We start from the raw sequence: 21,556 nt of genomic DNA, 5'->3' as shown, positions 1-21,556 counted from the left end.
TGACCAGTTACATAGTCTCTAAGTCTTTTAAAGCGAATTTTTTCAAATGAATAACAATTATTTGTTTTTGCTTTGCTTTTTTATCTGAAACTAAAAGTCAGCTTTACCCTGAAAGACTGGCTTCAAAAATTCCTCTACATTTGACGCAGTGACTGCGATACCATAAGGTAAATTAGCGGCTTTTTATCTTAAAGGAGGAAAAATTTGACACGTATGACTTACTACTACAATAACAAAAGTGTTTTTATAGTTAACCGTGAAATGTGGGAAAGGAGTCTTTTTTTATGTTTAGGTCACTCGTTTGTGTTTGTTTTGGTAAATCTTTTAAGGTCGACTCCCATAGTTTAGTGCTCGGTATTATTTTTATTCAATTTCTTGACAGAATTATTTCCAACATGATAACCTAGTCTGGATGAGAAGGGTACCGACTCAATAGCGTCTATGCCAACTGGTCTCCAGTAAGCGTTTCACACCATAAGATGTGCACGAGTAACAGACAGGACTGCAGAAGAGGCTGAAAACCAGCGCCTATTGCGCCTACATGAATACATCCTGAATAGGAAATTAAAAAAAAGGAAAGAGTTTAAACCTCATGAGCTCCCCATCATTTGAATATTCAGCCATACAATAAATGCATGAAACGTCTGAAGGGTTTATATCTCACGGGGAAATATGTAAGAACACAAAGGGTAGACAAAATGACGTTCCAACGTCGATATTTTTATTTCGATATCGGGTTTGCAGGGCCTATTCACCCGAAGCTGGTAGTGATATTTGTTACTTTACGCTGAATTTAGAGTATCTCAATTGAACCCTCGGGATATACTTGTGTTATGTTTGCTTTGTAGTGCCCTGTCTTTTATTCTAGAGAATTACATCACCCCCTCAACCAATCAGATCCAATACTATAACGGATAATGGCTCCATTTGGAACTTGCATTTTCTTGAATTTTTTTTACTGTAAGAGTTGGCGTTTTCTCCTCAAACCACCTCCCCGGGGTTTCAATAAGTGCCGGTTCCGCTGATAAGACCTCTTGCCACCGTCTATGTAGCCTATGAGCGGGCTTTCGATAGTGTTTGGGTTTCGCCTTACGACTCCTATCAAAGTACAGCCGCCTATTGAATCATCGGCAGCCGGTTATGGAAAAAGTTATCAGTTGTGACCCTGGACTTCCCTTTGTTGTCATTAGCTGCTGTATGAACTGTGGCTTGATCTTACGATATTTTGTGAAATGTGCTCTATGACATCATCACTTATAACTGGCTGTTAGGAATTCGTTTAGTCATGGAGGTCATAGACCCTTTTATTCTTCACTGTCTCAGACAAAGACACACCCAGTATAGTTTCAGACCATACATAAGAGCACTTCTCAAGAAATTTTCATTTTCCTGCATAGTTGCACGCTAACTGAATTATATAATTGATTAGGGAAAAATTCGAAATAACTTCTTTTGAAATTCTCCTGTTGCAACTTTAAATTAAACAGGCTGAAAATGCCGGGTAGTCTTTTTTCTTGCATCCTGGAAAATACAACCCTTTTAGCTTGCTATCGGCAATTTATCGTGCTATTTTTCATTTCGGAACAAATTTAATATATCTTGTTTTGTTTTGGTCTCTCGTGTGTTTTTCCCTCTTATCGAACTAATATTGCATAGCCTCAAAATTTCGTGATGACGCTCTTTAAGCACCCAAAAACGACTGTTTTTTCCTTCTGCTCCTTAGGGCGACGTACTTGACGGCTAAGAGTCTCTACGGCTTATAACGTCATGGCTATGAGAGAGTAAAAGTATTCAAAAGACTAATGGCTCACGTCTCTCTCTCTCTCTCCCTCCCTCTCTCTTTCTCTTTTATTTTTTTATCACGACTACAGTATCTGGCAAAACTTAATCATGCATTTCTTCAAATTCGAAATTCATGATCTTATACTAACAGAGACACAAGGGCGTCAGTGCAGCTGATCATATTCTTACATCGCATGATCTTTGATATCGGAATATACTTCGATTTAAAGCTTGTGTTTTTCTTTCTGTTGTCGTCATGTATTGTAAGCTCTGTCGGTCAGAAGAAAGATTGTCCAAGATCTGTCTATGAACCAATTGTTCAAGGTCAAGGCGGCTGCTTTATAGTGACTGGGTCATTGTTGTTTAGTTGGTGGAGAAGAGGGATAATGTAGGCCAACTAAAATCGGCTTATCCTTGGTGTATGAACCTGTCATGTTCACGAGTGACGCACGTGCACAATAACTGGTGACCAAGAAAAAAGAAACAAAACAAGCAAAACAAAACAAAAAACCTCAACAGGTCTCTACAATAAAACTAAACTTTAAAAATCGACGACGCAGTAGATAAGATTAGGATTTCTGGGACCGTCCGCGACCTTACATCCTTAGGTTTTACACGTTGAGACTGAATAAATCAACGTGATGTTTCCTTTAGTCGGTGAGTTCAACATATTTGAAATTTTTGCTCAATCTGATATAAAGAACTATAACGAAAAAAACTGGCGTATTCCATAACCAATTCTGTAGTTGTGGTTTCCATGAAGGTCTAAAAGTCACTTGAGTCTACAAGCTTCAGTTTACCGGTAAAAATCGATGGAAGCGAATATTAAGGATCTCGGAGTATGCCAATAGAAATCCCTTTTCTTTGATAACAAATTTTAAGAAAAGGCTGATGTAAATTGGTCGTAATTTCCTACAGTGCGACCTGGAGTTGAAGAATTTGAGGCTGTCAGCTGCTCACTCATTTTGAAATATCTTAGGTGTGAACCTCTATGAATGTCAAACCGACTGCGTCTCAAAAAAGTGTAAACCACAACTTTATAAACGTGTTTTTTTCAATGTCAAAATAGTAAGGCGACGCAACTGTGAAGAAGAATAAGGATCAAGGATAAAGACTGGGGAGAGATTTCACGCGTGCCAAACTCGCGCGTTTCACACCATTTTAAACTGTAATCTTTTCGAAGCGTCTTCTTTCGGTTTTAAGACACAGTTTTCGAGCAGAAATTCAGCAAACGAGAAAGGATTTTTCTGCAGCCTTCTTCCACCTACACAGCGGATATTGTCTAAGTTCTTTTGTTCTGATTTCATTCAGTTGTTTCATGCGCCCACTCGTTTTTTTTCCCCTCTATTTGTCGATAAAACGAGACCATTTTTCGTCCAAATGTTCTTCCTTCTTTGCAAATCATCGTATACGCAGTTGTGGTAAAGATATCATGCACTTACATACTGCATTTTGTTTCCAAATCAATCAAAGTAGAAAGCACCTGAACGCTCTCTGTGGTAGGCCGGGAAATCTATTGGCGAGCTATAAGTCACTCTCACAAAGCTGTTTTTTAAAAAGGACTTTTTGTTCTCAATTGTGGACCACCTGGCTAGCGAAAGCTTCTTTTTACGCCTACTTCATACTGACCGTGAATTCACCACAATTGTTGGATTAACACGAATAACCAGACAAAGTGCCTTATAAATAAAAATAGCTGCACCGATAAAACTTCGCTTAAAAGCTAAGTAAGCTTACCCTCAATAAAGTGAGACTGCAGCGGAAATCATGTCATATGACTGACATATTTAAAAACAGCTGAGCTTTGCTCGGGTGCTAAAAAATTATGGTTCTTAGTTACATTTATGTAAGCAAAAAATTGATTATTTGGTTTTGAACTGATTTAAACTTTGATCTGATTCCCTAAAGGATGAACATTTAACATCCCAACTTTCAAAATGCTTGTTATCAATCATATCTGTGGTTACCATGTAACTAACTTCACTCTGAGCAAAGAAAAATTGTAGGCAAATTAAAAATTATGCCAATTGTGCGTTCTACGGAACGCTCGAGGATCATCTCGCAAATTGGTAATCGAGTAACTGCACTGAACGAAACATGTCAAAACACGTTTTGTCCAGAGTTAAACGTACAAATGTAACATAGTTGATGGAAATAACTCTGTTTCACTATTGTTATACTATAAAAGTTTTCAACTTAAGCCTTTTTCATTTATTCTGAATATTAAGAGTATGTGATTGGAGAATTCAAACTATTCTCAATTGAATGAAGATATCTCTCGGGATGAAGCCTTCGTTCCGTCCTGAGGCGACACATACTGCGGAAAAAATGTATCAAAGCGTGAATATTCAAATATAGTGGCATGCAAGTACAGCTATTTTTTTAAGAGATAAAGGTAGCAATTTCTTCCTCTCAGGTAACAGCTGTGTCTCGATAAATAACTGAATCGATGAATAAAATTAATTATGGTCAACAATAGGTAATTATTGGCCAAAGCCTACACAGTCCCCGTTTATCCTCCAGACTGATGAGAGATCAAAACCTCAACTTAATGCGTCAAGTTTAATATATTCAAACAGGATATAAATCCACTGAAAGAGGGATTTGGAAGCTCGAGACACTTCTCTGTTATGGTTCCGTTAATGACACCTCCATGTCAGCTTAATGCAACACTGCTCCGCCCTAGGCGAGCTAACTGCCACAGGATCATGAGTAATGGAGTCATACGGTTATCAATTCATTTGTGACTTCTACACAGTTTCTTCAGCTTCAGTCTTAAGCTTTAAACAGATTACACAATCATTTCGATGTAGAGAAAACTGTTTCGACACGTTTTGACACGTGCGCAGGACAAAGAGCAACTCTGACTCTCTTCAGTGAAACCAAAATCCAGTGCCCCGACGATCTACCGCAGTGCCATAGAGAACTTGATGGAGCGAAAAGCAGTTCATATCTTATAGGCATCCTGCTTACTGCTGTAATCAGCGATTTCAAAGGCACTTTATGTCATTGGTGGCACACTTCCACGTAGGCCCACCCCGAAATAATGGCCACACATAATGATGCACTGTCTGTATAACACTCAGTTCCCCAAGTCTTTTCATTCCTTTCGTAAGAGGCCGTAAGTACACCACTGCTCTTGTGAAAACTACCACAGCGAGTGAGCGACGTTTTCGAGCTCTTTCTTGAGAGCTTTACTCTCATAACCAGCATATAATGAGACATAATAAGTCTGTTATCTCACCGTCTAATCTCAGGATAAGCTCCGGCTAAGATAGAAAAGAAATTAGATTACGACGTGCCAAGTTCACGCTGGTTTTCTAGCTTAGACAGCTGACTAAGTAAAAAGCTCTTGACATTAAATTTGCAACCCACGCTTTCAGACTACAGTTTTGAGAGCAAATAACTTTTCAGACCCATTTAATGAGATTACTTTGATCCTGTAATAAAATATGTTTTCATTTAGATCGTAACTGTTGTGGGATTCTTATATGTATTATTTTTTTAAGCTTTCCGGCGAGAAACATTGTTTGAATGTTTTCTCGAGGTTTAGACAACAGGTCTGGTTGTGTCTTAAGAAGAAAAAAAACAGTGAAATCTTATTAAAGTTTCCTGCTTTCCTTTTTCTTATCTGTTAAAAATACTTTAAGATACACATTCAATCTTTTTTATCCATTTATTCTTTTGGTTGTTTATTTAATATACCTAAGCTTTCATCTTATTTGACTGATTTATGTAATATTTATCCTTTTATTTTATTGCCAACCAGCGTGATTCAATAATGAATCTTTATTCATATCCATAAATACTACCTCGCTGTATCCAACTTTGTGATCCAGATATGGTGTTCATTTGAAAGACATTAGGAACGGCTCCGTTAAATAAATGACTTAATAAATTGACGATTTTATTGTAGCCAGTAAATTCGACTCATAAATTTGAAATGCACGAGTGTGCTTCATATTTCCCTCATGCACACTTATGAAGTGTGTTTACCCATTGATGCGTAACAGACAAAATTTTCATATGATACAACATTTAATGAATTTAATGCGTTAAAACTCTTATGAAACGGCAATTAAATAATGGGTCAGCTGTGCTTTTATAAAGATATGAAGCACTTGGGAAGTTAAAGGAGCACTCAAGAATATCAGGCGTCGAGCTCCTCTTACGCATTTTTCAGAAATTATTTAATTTTTATCCGTAAATTTTGAGACTGGCGCTGTCTCAGGATGACTCTTCACTTCCCCGATGACCCCTCTACTCTGAGTTATGAGCCATACACAACTGACCTGACCTTTATTTGTGAAGTGCTTGTAGTTTCGCAGTACGATTAGGACGAACAGATAGAAAGGGTGTAATTTGGATCAATATCAACATCTGGTAACCGGAACCATATATAAAACCAGCTCCTAACTTTACCTAGAAAAGTAGAAAAATTAAAATTGTCTTTGTATTATCAAGGAAGCTGGAAAGGAAAGTTCTGCTGCTAGGCGTTCCCGTTCCTTCCTATCCAGCTTAAGTAAATTTTTTTTCGCCGAATGCCTTCGCGTGACTCGCGCTTAGCTCACGTGTCCCCTGCTTTGTCGAGACAGCCTTCCCTGGCTGATTAGCTCGTCAAGATCAATCACGCTTACAAGTTTGATGGATTTAACTTATTTTATTCTAAATCACCATTCTGTGGCAGCAGACTCTCATATCCACGGAGGAACTGCCACCTTGAGAGATTGCTTTCCAGCGACCTTGGTAGTTTGCGTATTCTTTACGTAATTTTCATTTACTAGAAGTTTCCTTCTCTTGGCCACACGTGATGTAAACGTGCTCGCTTGAGTCACGTTATATATCATAGTGAAACACAACAAACGGGAGAATTACGAAGTGTTTTCCAATGGACTTCTGACTATGACCCAAACCTTCACCAGAATTACTATCTCGAAGAAAACATCAACTGAAATGATTTAAAACTTGCGTGAAATTACATTAAAAATTGATAGAATATTTTCAATGTCTCCAAAACTTGCGTCTTTACGTGATATTGAATAGTTTATCGTGATTTTACAACTTAAAACGGAGAACATATATCCTTCACGGTAGGTGGTTTACCATGTGTTCATATGACATTCAGCGGACTCTAATAAAGGCAACTGAAAGAGTTTCACAGGCAGAAGTTATCTTCGCAGTTGAAAGAGAGTTAACTCGGAGTCTTACTGTTCCAAGATACTTTCTCTACGGTATGTACAACAATCCTTGATCTGATTTTGTTTTTATCTGCGCTGCTTTTACCTTGTCCTTGAGCGACGGTAGGAGGCAGGATTTAAGTTTATAAAAATGGCAAAGGAGTGGGCAAGGTTTCTTTGCCTTTCACTCGTTTGCGCTGTAATCAGTATGGAAATATTTTAATTTGTTGAAAGTAGAAGCTATTTTCGTCTTTTTTGGATCCATGTATCAGAATCAGAGGCTGGGGGTCTCAATGAGGCGATGACTTTTACGGTTGACGGTAAATATTTTGGCCTATTTACGCCCAACGATTAATTTCTGTAGTTATTAAAAGACACATTTCTACGGTTTACTTTTTCTACGACTAACAATTCAACTGTGTAATTTTTTACGCCTAACGGCTAACACTAATTGAGACCGTCAGCATATGTAAGAGAATTCAAAGTTGATTTTTGCCGATTGCGTCTACAGTATTCATGTTTGGGTCATCCTTAATTGTTACAACCTGTATCTGCACTGAAACAAGGTGGTAAATGTGATGAATATGCAGCTGGACCGGACCAAAGATTTGTCTTTTTGTTTTTCGACGAGCTTAGTTTTCTCGCTTTGCTGGAAACCTTAAAATCGCAAGGCAAAAAAAATTTAGGCGCGACCTATGCGTAATTGTGATCGTTTACGTAAAAATTTCTTTCCCGTTTCTTGAACCGCAGTTCACTTTTATGATTATTGGCACTCACAGTAAAAGAAAGAAGGAAATAAACGGATTAAATTTCGTGAACAACTTGCAGATTTTCTTTGACACGCGCAGTCACGCGCGTTTGACATCAATTTCGATTTGTTTCCTTACCTCACGCGACATTCGGAGGACATACGCGACCATCAAAATATGCATATTCAGCTGATGGTCATGGAGAATGAACACTCATGATAAAGGCTCGTAAGGCCGGCCTTACCTTACGAGGGGCGGGCTGTTTCACCTCGGCAGGTAGGGTAACCAGCACCTCGGCAGATGGGACACTTTTTTCTTATGTAAACACCTTGTCTCGCCCACCCGAGACGAGACAACTCGAACAGAAAATGCGTGAGGACGCTATGACCAGAGCCTGTGTGTCTTAGGTCAGCGGAGACCATACGTGAAAGAAAAATGGCGGCCTGAAGAGCCTGGCTTCTTCCAATACGCGCGTGCCTTTCTTTGTACACTCCGTTTGGCTCGACAAACAAACTCGTTCTGCCTCAATGTGGCTTGGGCTATCAACATTTCCTATTTGGTTTTCATGTCCAAAAGTAGCTCCATGAAAATATTACAATATTATAAACACCATGTTTACAGCTATTCTTTTTCTGTCGTGCGTCATTTTGTCGAAAATGTAACCTGGCCTGGCCCAAAGAGGGTAAGCAAATGTCAAATTTTCATATAAACGCTCCGTAAAGTTGTCTCGAGGGAAGGGCTGTCTCAGGTACCCGAGACCACATTAATGGGGCCTAAATCACTTCTGGTGCCCAAAGTCGGACAGTAATGTCTGAAATTGGACACTGGAGACTAAAATTAAAAACTAGCGTCTGAAATCAATCACTAGAAAAAAAAACTGGACACTTGTGTCTAAAATCGACTTATGGGAATTATACCTATTAGCGTTTGTGCAGTAAAATCCTTCACAAAATTTTCCTGGTTAAAATCCTGAGATCTCTAACCTCGAAATTCCAAGTAACTATAGTTTTCCAAAGCCATATTTCAAAATTTAAATCTACAGAATACCATTTAACAAATCGTCAATGGTTTAGTGTGGTCTGAACTCTTTGCGACATTTTTTTTTTTGATATTCATTAACACAGTGGTCAAAATGTCGTGGACTCACGGGGTGCAGCCGAGTGAGTCTGCAATACATTTTGAGTACTGTGATGACGTTATATCGTTGTCGATAGGAGTACAGAGTACCCTAAACCACTGTCGGTTTTTGTTTTACCACAATATCGACTATTTTTGAGTCATTCATGTTTGAGAGCCGATAAAGGCATTGCGTGACAGGTGACAAGTTGACGCGAGTAGCGTTGTCTGTACTCTTAACGACAACCGCAAATTGGCCAATCAGACTGTAATATTATTACTCGGTGGTAAATATGTTTTTCTTCTTAATGTTTCTGTTGCTTTGAAAAAAAAATTAAAGATGCTGCGGTAAGTGTGAACACTGCAATAAACAAAAAAGATCTGTTGTTGTTGACCTCAAGTAAAACCAATTTGAGTGTCAGGAAGGAAAAATTTTTATCCTATATGAATTATATCATTTTACCTCCCTGTATTTATTTGTTCAAAATTATGTCCATTTCTTCACTTTCAGAATTTAAAGAAGTTAGCATGCATAGGCACGAGGTGGTTGTTCTCATTTCTTTATTGTACCTGCTCGTTCTCGACGTCGAAGGCCTCTGTCCTCCAAACACACAATGTTTTGGAAACGGTGACTACAATGCAAAAGCACAGAGCTGTAAATGCTACCCTCGACGGAGAATCGGAAGTTTCACGGGAGAGTGCTGTGAAAGTGTCGACTGCAAGCCTAATGCGACTTGTGTACATGGCTTCTGTGGAGCTGATGGTTTGACTTGCAAGCGTTGTCTAACAGGGTGGACTGGACTCAACTGCAAGAAAGTAGACTCCTGTTTTCCTTGGCTTCATTGTGTGCATGGCTCCTGCAAAAAGTCCCGGATGAAGTGTGAATGTGAACCTGGCTGGGTGGGTGACCTGTGTGATCGGTCCTTGTGTACAGTGAACTGTACCTATGGTGCATGCCCAAATGATCCCAAAAAATGCGAGTGCTATGAGAACTTTTATAGCCCTGAAACAGGATGTGACAGGTATTGTTTATTAGTAATTGGTAAGCTTTGGAGACTAATGATGTTGGTTAAGCAATAGAGAGCAATAAATTTCTGCTAATGTAATTTGTGCATTTTGAGAAAATTACACTGTTCATTTGAAATAAGGACAGCTTACTATAATTGACTACAGGGACAGGGATTAAGGATGCCTCTATGGCAGAATTATTTTTACAAACAAAAAGCTAATTCAAACAATTCAAGCATGATACAATAACGGCCTAATCACCAAAGCAGCAGTAGCTTTCTATTCGGAGACTTAATAAGTGTCATTAATAAACATATCTTCTAGATATACCTAGAGAACTATCCTTCCCTTTCCGTCTAACACTTAAAATAACCTGGCAGCACTGTGACATTCAGGCCGACGCTTTGATTCTCCCTTTCTGTTCCCTCTATTTTTTCACCATAGACAGCACAAGATGAAACAAGCCCTTGTCAAGCCAGTGCGTTTTTTGTGTGTTTTATAGGTCTTACTGTGCGAAGGACTGGGAATGTAAAAATGGCGGATATTGTGTTGACCTTCACCATTGTGCTTGCCCGGCTCATTATACAGGTCAGACAAACGCCCATGATTACCAGCCGCTGTTAGGGAATACGAGCCCGCGCTTCTCCCCCCGAACTCTTCTCTTCTCGGAGAGGGGCGAGGAGCGGGCACGAGAGAGTGGCGGAAATCGAGCCTAATGATTACCCCTAGGAAGGAAATGTTCTTTTTATGTAGTATTTGGAAAAAAGTGTCTATGAAATTAACGCTTTCTAAATTCAATTCAGCTTTTTTTATTTATCAAGAACCATCCCTTTGGTTCCATAGAACTTTTCTGTATTGTGGCTGATCATTCATGACGATGTTAAGTTTGGTTTGAAAACGGTTCCATTTAAATATAAACAAAATATAAGTGCACCACTCTTCCTCTGAATAACAACAAGAGCCTTAATGTATCAGTTTTTTTTTCAAATGTCGCGTCAAAGCTTCAAAGATTGGCTATTCTGCACAATGGGGCTCATAGACACGACATGAATCTCAACAAACACTGAGGAAACTGGCAGGAAAAATCACAACTCCCTTAATAGTAGAGTTTATTTAAAACAAAACAATTCGTTAAAAGAGACTGAATCGAGCTGACACCAAATGATGTTGATATGAAATGACAAACGGTAACATTCTCACCAAGGAGAATTTGAACTAGGAGGGGGGAGAATGGTACACTGCACGATGAACTGGCATCGTATCCAGGGTATAGTAGTAAATTCTTAATCACTTTAGGGCTCTGAGACTGGGGTAAACTCTGACTGGATTTATCTTCTAACTTATAGGCTAAATTCTCTTTTTTTTTCTTTTTCATCCTCCTCTTTTTTTACTTTTTTGATTTGATTTTGTTATTTGTCTTTTATGTATGCTAGGTAATCACTGTGAGACCATCAGTGGGTGTGGCGTCCCTTGCGAGAATGGACACTGTTCCAAGAGTCCATACGAGTGTGAATGTGTGCCTGGCTGGGGACCTAAAGGAAAATGTACAAAATATGTCGGAGCCTGTTCAAATTGCAACTCTGAGGGAGGGACTTGCGAAGATGGGCCTAACACGTGCAAGTGCAAACCAGGTTTGGGCTTCTGAGATTTCCTTTTGTTTGTCACATAATATTCTGCTTCACAGAATTTATTTATCAGAGAGATAAAAAAAACGAGATTCATCAAGAAAACTTGTGTATAGTCATTGCAAAAGTAACGACCCTCCAATCAAATTGACCTTAAACGGCCGATGAAAATAAAAAATAAAGAAATTCCGTGGTTGGCTTTGAAAAGCTGCGACTGAAGAAATGTTTCCTTTTTTAGTACAAATCAAAATTTCCTTTGTCTTTGAAAAAAGCTTTGCTCACATTTCTTAAGAATACTCAAGTAGTTTTGATAGCGGCCTACCAGGCCAGTCAGAATCATATTTACCTTAAACAGCTTGAAGAAAATCAAAAAGAAAATCAGTGGGTGGCTTTAGAAAGCTGCGACCAAAGAACTAATAAATTTTTTTATAAAACGGCAGATTCTACTTTGTCGCTGAAAAACTCTTGGCTCGCATTTTAAAAGTATACTCAAGTAAGGCAGGGCAGCGCACAAAGATAGGCGAGAGAGTTAAACTAATTTAAGGGGTAACGATGTGCAAAGAAAAAAATTCTCCCTCGACCCCGTTGACTGCACTTCACGCTACAGTGAAATTCTTCCCCATTATTTCTTTTGTTGGTCGGCTTCGCTGACCGAGACAATGTAAATGTTTCCACATTTGCGACAATTTTAAGAACTAAAATGGCCCTCAAGTGGCACATTATTAGTTACATGTAAAACCAAAAAGTAATTTAGGGCTGCTATAAATCTCGAATTAACCCCTTAACTCTTAAGATCTCATTAGTAATTCTCGTTATTGTCTGCCATATAGTTCTTGTGATGATAGTTTGGAGAATTTGGTATTGGATCAACTAATAATTCCTTAACTAATATTTCTTTTTAATCTCATAATTTTTATACTTGATATTGTATTGATATTATAAAGATAAATTCTGTTATGGTCACTCATAGGAGTGAAAGGGTTAACTCATGTTTCGACTTTTTTTTTTCGTAAGGATATACCGGTCTTGAATGCGCACAAAAGAATTGTGATGGCTGCGAGAATGGCTCATGCGACTTCGGCCCTTTGGGTTTAAAGAAATGTCACTGTGACGAGGGTTGGGCCAATGAGATCCATGTACCTGGCTTTAATTTATTTTTCGGACCATGCACAAAAGTGAAATTATGCTTACAACCATGTGTGCATGGCTCATGTCCAAATGATCCATACGAGTGTGAATGCGATGGTGTTTATACTGGCAAAGAATGCGACAGGATACAATGTCCAGTGTGTTGTCCTCCTCTGACTTGTGACTGCTCCAAGCCAAAAAGACCAATGTGTCTTCCAAGCTGGCACCATGACTGTTGCTTGGTAAAGTCCTGCTTTACAGGGGACACCTTGGTCCACACCGCTAATGGAATGGTGCCCATAGAAAAAATCGAAGAGGGAGACTTAGTAATAGTTCGTCATGAAGACGATGCTCCTGCCATTAGCTACTTGCGTCGCGTTGACCAAGTTCGGAAGAGGCTGTTTCCTGCACGAGATCTCATCATGTTCCAAACAGAGGACGAGGTTATAAAGGTCACTCCTGACCACCATTTCTTCGAGAGCCCATCGAACTCGTGGATGAGTGCCAAGAAGATAAAAACGTCACATCTGCTTCAGGCCTTGGACGGAAAAATGGTAAAAATTCAGAAGCACCTAACGACGTCGGCATCAGCTGACGAAAACGAATTTGTGGCCGTGTTCGATCTTTCGGTGAATGAGTACGATCGATATTCCGTCGGAAAAAAAGGAATTCTTACGGCTTCGTGTAACAGCACGGATGATCTCAAGACTCGAGACAAACAAGTGTGGGGTAATTCAATGATCCGACTCCTTCATAATATCGACGCTAAGGAGGTGAGAATTCAGAACTTTTTACTACTAGATCACGAGTTGTCCATCATGAAAAATTTTTAAGTAGTTCATTTCGTTTGGCTGTATTCTAATCCCTGTATCTATTGAAGGTGTTGCGTGGCTGATTGTTGCTAGTCCCCGGTGGTCCCTGTGGTCACCGGTAGTCCCCGTTAGTCGCCGTTGATCCCAGACAGTACCTGGTGGTCTAGGGTTTAAGTCCACCTTCTTGCCTCTCTCCCGATTTGTTATCAGTTGCCCTGATCGCAGCCTCTCGGCTGGGTTTATACCCAATTTATGTTTATTTGGAAACATTTATTTCATTCTTTGCTTACAATGGCCCTGGAAAGCCTCATCGGGAGAGTAGTTATTTCAGAGATTATCATTGTTAAAGTATTACCATTAATCTTGTCTTTCGTCTCTCGCAAACTTCCATAATTTTGTTGTTTTGTTTGGCAGTGTCGAAATATTGTCACTTATTTCTATTAACATGAACAACACCTTCGTGAATGGGAAGAACCTCTGATTTCTCTCTCTATTTTTTCCCTCTGTTTATTTGTTAATCATCAACAAGAAGGTGTAAAGCAGGTGTCGGATCGGCGGATCGCCAGAAACGTCCAATGAGGCATGCTTTCCGAAAAAATTAATTTCCTTCATAATGGAAATCGGGGGGGGGGGGGGGGAAGAGGAATAGTAGAGGAGGGGAAGGGGGCTACGTTTACTGATGCCAAAGGTTTCGCCGTCTCTTTCCACCCCCCCCTGAATTTCTCATTGTTTTGCTGATCATGTGTGCATGTCCCTTTTTAACTCGTGAATTGCGCGCATGCGCAAGAGCGAGTTATAGATACGATGTGGGGAATGGCATTCGCTCGCTCGCTCGCTCGATTGGTCGATTCCTGTAAACTTTTTTTAGATTTTAGACTTTCGGGTGCATTTTATAGTTTTTGGCGAGCAATAAACAGACGAAATGGCGACCTTCGTTGCTAAGAATAGTGGTGGGGTGAAAAAGAAGCCAATGATAATCTTAAAAGGGTTTTTTTTTTCGTTTTAGTTTCAACAAGCGGCGCCAGCGACTGGCAGGCATGCAAGGATTCACACTGAAATAACAGAACAACCTTCGTTTTTCATAAAATTGTAATTTACAATCCTTGAACTTGAAAACAATCCGAAGATTCATTGAAAATATCACTTACTGCGAAGCGCTCGGAGTTTACAGATGTTCAAAAGCTTTTTCTGTTATAGCGTGAGATTGAGGACAAAATTGATCATTACGTTTCGTCGCGTGTGTTTTTCCTGTGTGAAGCAACAGAAGATGCCGGCGACTGACGAAATAACAAGTTAACACGAAAATCAGATAACACCTAAACAAACAATTTTAGCTACCGATTTTCAGTGAATTTTTAAAGAACAATTTTCTTTTAAGTTTCAAGACAATTTGAAGATTCAACATACATACAACGTACTAAAATGCGAAAGTTACACACCACAAAATTGATAAATAGGCCTGAAATGAAATTCTATCTTGTTATTGATCATACGTTGCCTAGCACGTGACCTAAATCTACCCAGGCGGAGATCCAAAATGACGGTGGCAGGCGTGGCTTAGTTATATCACTCAAAACTCGTTCCCGTTTGTCTCATTTGATAAAGAGGGAATCGTTAATGTTTTCATTAAGACAGTATTGCCTTGATTTTCTAATATTTACAACGAAAGACAGTAAATTTCACTTTTCACCCACATTTACTTCCAACCTTTTCTTTTGAACCAGAAACAAAAATGATAGACGTTTAAAACACATGACATCATCCACCTTGTCAAATGTAATAGCATGATCATTTCAATTGTAATGCCTTCTTATCCCAACGTTACTTTGTTTCTTTGCTACATTAGCGAACACTGAACTACTGCTCGTACTCTAGATATGACAATCAACCACAAAATTCCCTAAACCAGATAACATTAAACATAATCTAAAAAATCATGTGTCAATTCACGAGTTTGCTCACAGAGCACTTTGATTTTTTCTTCACCAGATCATTCCACCGGTGGAAAAAGATCCAGCAGGCTTCCCAATCTATGTGTTTGTCATAATTGCTGTTGTCCTTGGCGCCTTATTGTTGATCATTGTATTAGTGCGAAGGAAGAAACGCCAGAGGAAGTATGACTTACAGAGAGAGTCACTGATCGCTGCAAGTGCGCATGCACAGTAGGCCATTTCTGAGCTGCAAAACCCCTCACTTTCAAAACGAGGCCAGGTACAGTATTATCAACTGAGTTAATAACGTAAATTAGCCACCGTTAAGAGTTTCCTTCTATCATTCGCTCAGACGAAGTGCTAACGCTCGAAACGTCAGCCTTGAAACTCTTTATAGTGGCCAATTTACATTATCGACTCAGTTGATAATACTGAATAATGTCTCAACTACGCCCCCTGACACAAATAAAAAACGAATTACTTTTTGGCACAGAGAAATTTTATTGAGAATACGAACAAACAGTAAACGACAGCCATATGAAATGCCTGATAAACACCTCTGCCACCCTATAACATCATGCAAAATCATCCAAGGTGGGAGGGTGGGTGGGTGGGAAGAAAAACGAATCAGTACAATGCAAAATCTCTAGTGTGCGCTCGAGGTGAAAACTGACGCGAAATGAAACACGAAACTCCTAGAGCCTGAAACTTTGCCAAATAATAACAATGGTTTTCCAATAAAAAATTTTGCATTTGACTCTGGTCAGTAAGAGCCGTAGAATTTGGACCTTAAAGGCAGCTGATTCTGTCTACTCTTTCAAACATCAAATTGTTATGAGATTCCCAGTAAGTTTCATTTAGAAACCTGTGTCACTCACAAAATATTTTCGTTTAATCATTTTCGTCATCTTGTTTATATCATGAAGTGGAGCGCGATACTATGTTGAGTCACGCAACACCCAAAAAATTTAGTGTTGTTCTTCCATTTTTTATTTGTAGTGAATAACATAAAGGTGGGTGTGCCTTGTTGAATAAAATATTTTTTTGGGACTATATGGTTTTCAGGTTTGCTGTTAACTGCATAGAACCTTTAATCGAAACCAATCGTATTCCGATCTGTCATGAGGTCAATTGTGCTCCGTTCAGCAGTTAGTCGAAGGTTCAAATCGTTTTTATTTTGTTTTGTTTCTTATTTTGTTCGTGACGTGTTTTGCAAAATAAGCACATTGTCCATCGACTTTTTGAGCACTTTTCTATCATGGGAGGAACAATTTTCATATTGATGAAAATTATCATTTAAACCTTAAAATTCTAAAGAAGTTTGTATTTACTCCTGAATGTCACGGGATATTGTAATTGCTGTAATTGTAGAAAAATGAACAAAAAAGCGGAAGTGACGTGTGGGGCTTCCCCTGATTCTCAGAAAGTTTAAATTTCGTTTTTGATTCATTTATTAATCGAGATTACATTCGCCTCAAAAGATTGTGACTACAGAAACTTCAGTTTCAAGATAACAAAAAGGATAAAAATTCAGATCTGTTTTTCAGTGGTTATGCATTTGTGTCGAGATGACCGGTATTATTGGGACAAAAACCTTTATTATGCAAACTTGTGATCGTCAACAATCAATGTTTTTTCGGTGTCATGACGCTGAGGGTAATCCCCTAATGAGTTTGAAGACAATGACCTTTTATCAAAGCTATTGCCAGAAACGATATATTTGGCGGGGAACTCAATGTGGCATTGAAGTATCTTAAAAGTGTTTACAAATTTCTTGATAACAAGAGTGATACCAATGGATTCTAGAGAGCTTCATGGTAGGTATTTCAAAAGTTGCGAAACCCATGTCCAAATACAGGATGACATCAAATGTTTCTGCAAATTAAGCAGGAAGTAAAAGGGACGTCCCCCAGAAGGCCGAGTTAATTTCTAGACAGCTATTGGCTTATTTCCCTCTTATGATATTCATGTGACTTAGAACTCGCACTATTATAAAAACAAAAACACGCATTTCATTCGCATTTCATTTGATTGTCACAGTTTCCTGTGCTTCGCAAAGTGCTAAAGAAGTCAGTGTGAATCTTCAGTCCACGGTGAGTTTGTTAGCCTCCTTAACATTTATAACATAGAACTATAATTTTGGCTAAATGTTTCTTCTTTGCTGCTATATTTGTTATATAAAACGTTGCGTTCTCAGTTTGCCACTGCATGTATCTGACGACAGGCTCCCATTCTGTGGTCCGATCTTCAGTTTGATTTGTTCACACTCAGGCGGGACCAAAAATCACTTAACCGATTGGATATTAAGCAAGTAATTTCGACACTATTTTAACAAATTGGACGCTTCTAGCTAGAAGCGCATGCAAGCTATCAGAGCGGAAGTGATCTGACAAGGAAATTACTTCATTTTCCGAGTTCAAAATAGACGTTTCACTCTTCTTGAATTATTTTCACACAGTCTCAAGGCCAGTGACTTTTGGTATTGCAAATTTAGTCTTCTTCTATAGCAAGCCGGACAGAAATAAAATACAAACAATTGTCAATCTTTGTTTAGCCCATAGAATTTCACGGAGCTGCAATGCTGAAGTATGCATGCCCTATCATTGTTCTGCTGCTGGTGCTTGTTATAAAAGAAGAAGTTGAAAGTGCCTGTCCTCCAGAAACACAGTGTTTTGGAAATGGGGACTACAACCCGGCAACTCAGAGTTGTCACTGTTACCCAAGAAGGCGGGTAGGGCAATATACAGGAGAATGCTGCGAAAGTGTCGGCTGTAAGCCAAATGCTACTTGTAAACACGGATATTGCGGAGCTGATGGCGTAACATGTTCCCGTTGCCTCACGGGATGGAATGGAACCAACTGCGAAAAAGTGGAGTCATGTTTCCCTTGGTTTTCCTGCAAGCATGGCTCTTGTATCAAGTCCCGGATGAAGTGTGAATGTGAACCTGGCTGGGTGGGTGACCTGTGCGATCGCTCGTTGTGTTCAGTGAACTGTACTTATGGTGCATGCCCAAATGATCCCAAAAAGTGCGAATGCTATGAGAACTTCCTGAGCCCCGAAACAGGATGTGACAGGTAACAGAAGGACTTTTTGTGCTTCCACGCCGTGGCCATAACGTATTTTAATGGTGACTGAAACAAAAAATGACTTGATAATCAAGAGGTTGTTCTCTCTTAATTGGTAGATCTTACTGTGCACAAGGATGGGAGTGCCAAAATGGAGGCTACTGTATCGACCTTAATCACTGCGTCTGCCCACCACACTATTCAGGTGGGAAAAATAATTTCTTGACATAAACATAAACGCTCACGTGCAAGATTTGTCCTTGTATTGTAAAACCCATGCTCATAACAGTGTTTCGAATGCCAGCGGCCCACTCAACTTGAACAATGTTGAAAACAAATGAAGCTGTTCAGAGGGTTTCCTTCGATTCCAGTCAATACTGCATTGCTAACAACTGGTTATTTTGAACCTCTTGTGCAATCTAAGGATTTATTCGAGGATCTTATATAAGAGAAGAAAAAAAAAAGATTCACTATTAAGCGTTGGGCGGTTTGCCGCAATGAGCGTGATTATCGTAATCAAGATAAAATGGCTGTGTGGTTAACCCCCAGTTGTACTGTGAAAGTGAAAAAAAAAAACATGTAGAACACTAAAAAACTCTCTCTCTGTGATTTTTACACTGGTGGAAACCTCTAAGAGTAACTAGTATGGAATATCGGTCAGCGTTAGGGTCATGGGAGTATCATGAAAATAAAGGAAGTGATCCCAAAGAAAATTAACCTTGACAATAACAAGGCAAATGTATATAACTATGTTACGGTGTTACAGGTTAAAGAGAGTATTACTGTACTATCCAGGAACGTTGACAGAGTTTTTCAGAAGGGAAAACGTGCTATCCTAAGCATTTGAAGCCATGTTAAATCGTTTTCTTACAATAAACCAATATTTACTTTGGGGGTTCCTTAACACTTGCAACCTCTGTAGCTTCATGCTTGCTTCCTTTCATTTTTTCTCTTTCATAATCAGGTCTGCACTGTGAAACGATCAGCGAGTGTAGCGTAACTTGTCCACACGGAAGATGTACCCATCGTCCTGACGTCTGCGAATGTGAGACTTACTGGGGACCAGAAGGACAGTGTACCACGTACACAGGACCTTGTGTTAACTGCAGCTCCGTTGGAGGAACATGTGAGGAGGGCCCTAACACGTGCAAGTGCAAACCAGGTTTGAACCTTTGCAACTTTAATTGCCTTGCGTTTTTTTTCCTCTTTCCTTGTCTCCTGGGAACTCAAATTTTAAGTTCTTTCCTCCCTACACTATTTAATTGCGAAGGCAAAAGAAAATGAAACATGGTAAAATATGACTAAGAGGAAAATTTCTTGATCTTTAAGAAAGACACAAGTTTTTTTGAAAAATTCAATGATGGAAAATGAAAGGGCTCAGTGAGTTTCGATGGTGAGAATGAAAGAGTTATTCCAAAGAAATTGAAAAAGTGACTACAATTAGGCAATCACACCGTTTCACATCTGTGGTCTGATTTTTTCCAGGATATATGGGTCCACAATGTGCTGACCTGATGTGCGACGGCTGCGAACACGGATCATGTAAACATACAAGGACGGGGAAGCAGTGCACCTGCGACCTTGGTTGGAGCAACCAAGTGCATGTCCCTGGCTTTGATCTTCACTATGGACCCTGCACCATCATTACCTATTGCACTGAACCTTGTGTGCACGGCACGTGTCCACATGATCCCTACAAATGCGAATGCAACTCTCCTTATGTGGGTACAGAATGCGATGTTATTAAGTGCCCAAAGTGTTGTCCACCACAAACGTGTGACTGCTCTGATCTCACCAACATACATTGCCTCCCAAGATGGCATCATGACTGCTGCCTGCTCAAGTCATGTTTCAGGGGAGACACCTTGGTACACACAGCCAATGGATTGGTACCAATCGAAGAAATAAAGGAAGGAGACATGGTAATGACCCGTCACGAGGGCGATGACCCTTCGGTGACACACCTGCGTCGTGTCGACCAAGTTCGGAAGCGACTCGTACCTGCACGAGACCTAGTCGTGTTCCGAATGAACGGCGAAGACATTTGGGTCACTCCCGACCACCAGTTCTTCGAAGTCGGAAAAAGATCGTGGATAAGTGCCGGGATGGTGAAGAAGACACATTCGCTTCACGCCCTTAAGGGAAAAGCGGTGAAACTTCTGCACCCCGCCGTGACGCCAGTGGAACTCTATAGAACATACAACGACACTGAGCTTGTACCTGTCTATGATCTATCTGTGGATGAGTACGATCGATATTCTGTCGGAAAGGAAGGGCTTCTTGCCGCCTCGTGTAACCACTCGGACGATATGTTAAACCGAGACAAACAGGTCTGGGGTGAAGCAGCGCATCCAAAATTCCTCAACAGCATCAAAGAGGAGGGAAAGGTGAGGAAAAATTCGGTAAAATGAACACGATATTTTTACCCTTTGACTGAAACTTTAACTTATACATTCTCTTTCCAGAGTTTCGACATTTTTCATTTTTAGTGATGATTTAAAAATTCTTCTGTTAATAGTAAAAATGGAATGCAATGTTAAATTTCAGTATTACGCAGCTTGAAAAAAACATAAGAAAAACAAAACAAAACAAAACAAAAACAAACAAACAAACAAACAAACAAAACATTTTGAACTTGGAACTGGTATAATCTCCACTTTTCATGATGATTGGTGAAGAGAATTAAGGGATAAAATTTTCCCTTACCATGCACAGGTTCGAATCATTTTACAGACCTCTTATGACAAGGGAAGACTACTCTGTGTGAATTGTTGTTGTTCTTTTCTTTTCACAAGGAATCTGTCACTTTGGACGGTTCAGACGAAGAAAACTTTGAACCAGACAACTCTGGCTCTGACCTCTCAACTCTGTCAGCCATCGTTGGTGTCCTTGCCGCCATATGCTTGTTGCTTATTATCGTTGCCATTGCAACGATCTACAGTAAGAAGAAACAACGTAGCAACGAGTTTGAGTGCCTGGTAACTCGCACATAAACTTATCGCATGCATATAAGATAAGTCACGGACTAAGGCGATTAGGAAAAGAATCCTTGAAAAGGCCACCCCTTTGACTTTAGTATTTCGCGGTTTGTACTTGGCACTATAGATTAAACAGTAAACAATAAAATGTGTAGTAAAATTACACGAGGTTGTTTCAAAAGAC

General features: G+C 39.5%; 2 protein-coding genes across 2 annotated transcripts; both read left to right on the top strand.

The window, feature by feature from the left end:
* The first annotated feature begins 6,903 nt into the window (after positions 1-6,903).
* Positions 6,904-16,373, top strand: LOC131794276 (adhesive plaque matrix protein 2). Its single transcript, XM_059111788.2, has 6 exons — positions 6,904-7,013; positions 9,336-9,846; positions 10,335-10,420; positions 11,266-11,463; positions 12,472-13,358; positions 15,387-16,373. The coding sequence occupies exons 2-6, from the start codon at positions 9,353-9,355 to the stop codon at positions 15,561-15,563; spliced, it is 1,842 nt and encodes a 613-aa protein (XP_058967771.2). The 5' UTR covers positions 6,904-7,013; positions 9,336-9,352; the 3' UTR covers positions 15,564-16,373.
* Positions 16,374-17,301: 928 nt separating this feature from the next.
* Positions 17,302-21,535, top strand: LOC131794147 (multiple epidermal growth factor-like domains protein 10). Its single transcript, XM_059111666.2, has 6 exons — positions 17,302-17,421; positions 17,883-18,403; positions 18,514-18,599; positions 19,359-19,556; positions 19,880-20,781; positions 21,190-21,535. The coding sequence occupies exons 2-6, from the start codon at positions 17,907-17,909 to the stop codon at positions 21,385-21,387; spliced, it is 1,881 nt and encodes a 626-aa protein (XP_058967649.2). The 5' UTR covers positions 17,302-17,421; positions 17,883-17,906; the 3' UTR covers positions 21,388-21,535.
* The last annotated feature ends 21 nt before the right edge of the window (positions 21,536-21,556 follow it).

This window comes from Pocillopora verrucosa, chromosome 3, assembly GCF_036669915.1.
Source record: "Pocillopora verrucosa isolate sample1 chromosome 3, ASM3666991v2, whole genome shotgun sequence".
Taxonomy (NCBI): domain Eukaryota; kingdom Metazoa; phylum Cnidaria; class Anthozoa; order Scleractinia; family Pocilloporidae; genus Pocillopora; species Pocillopora verrucosa.
Note: the sequence above shows the minus strand (reverse complement) of the source record. Positions and strands in the feature narration are given on the sequence as shown.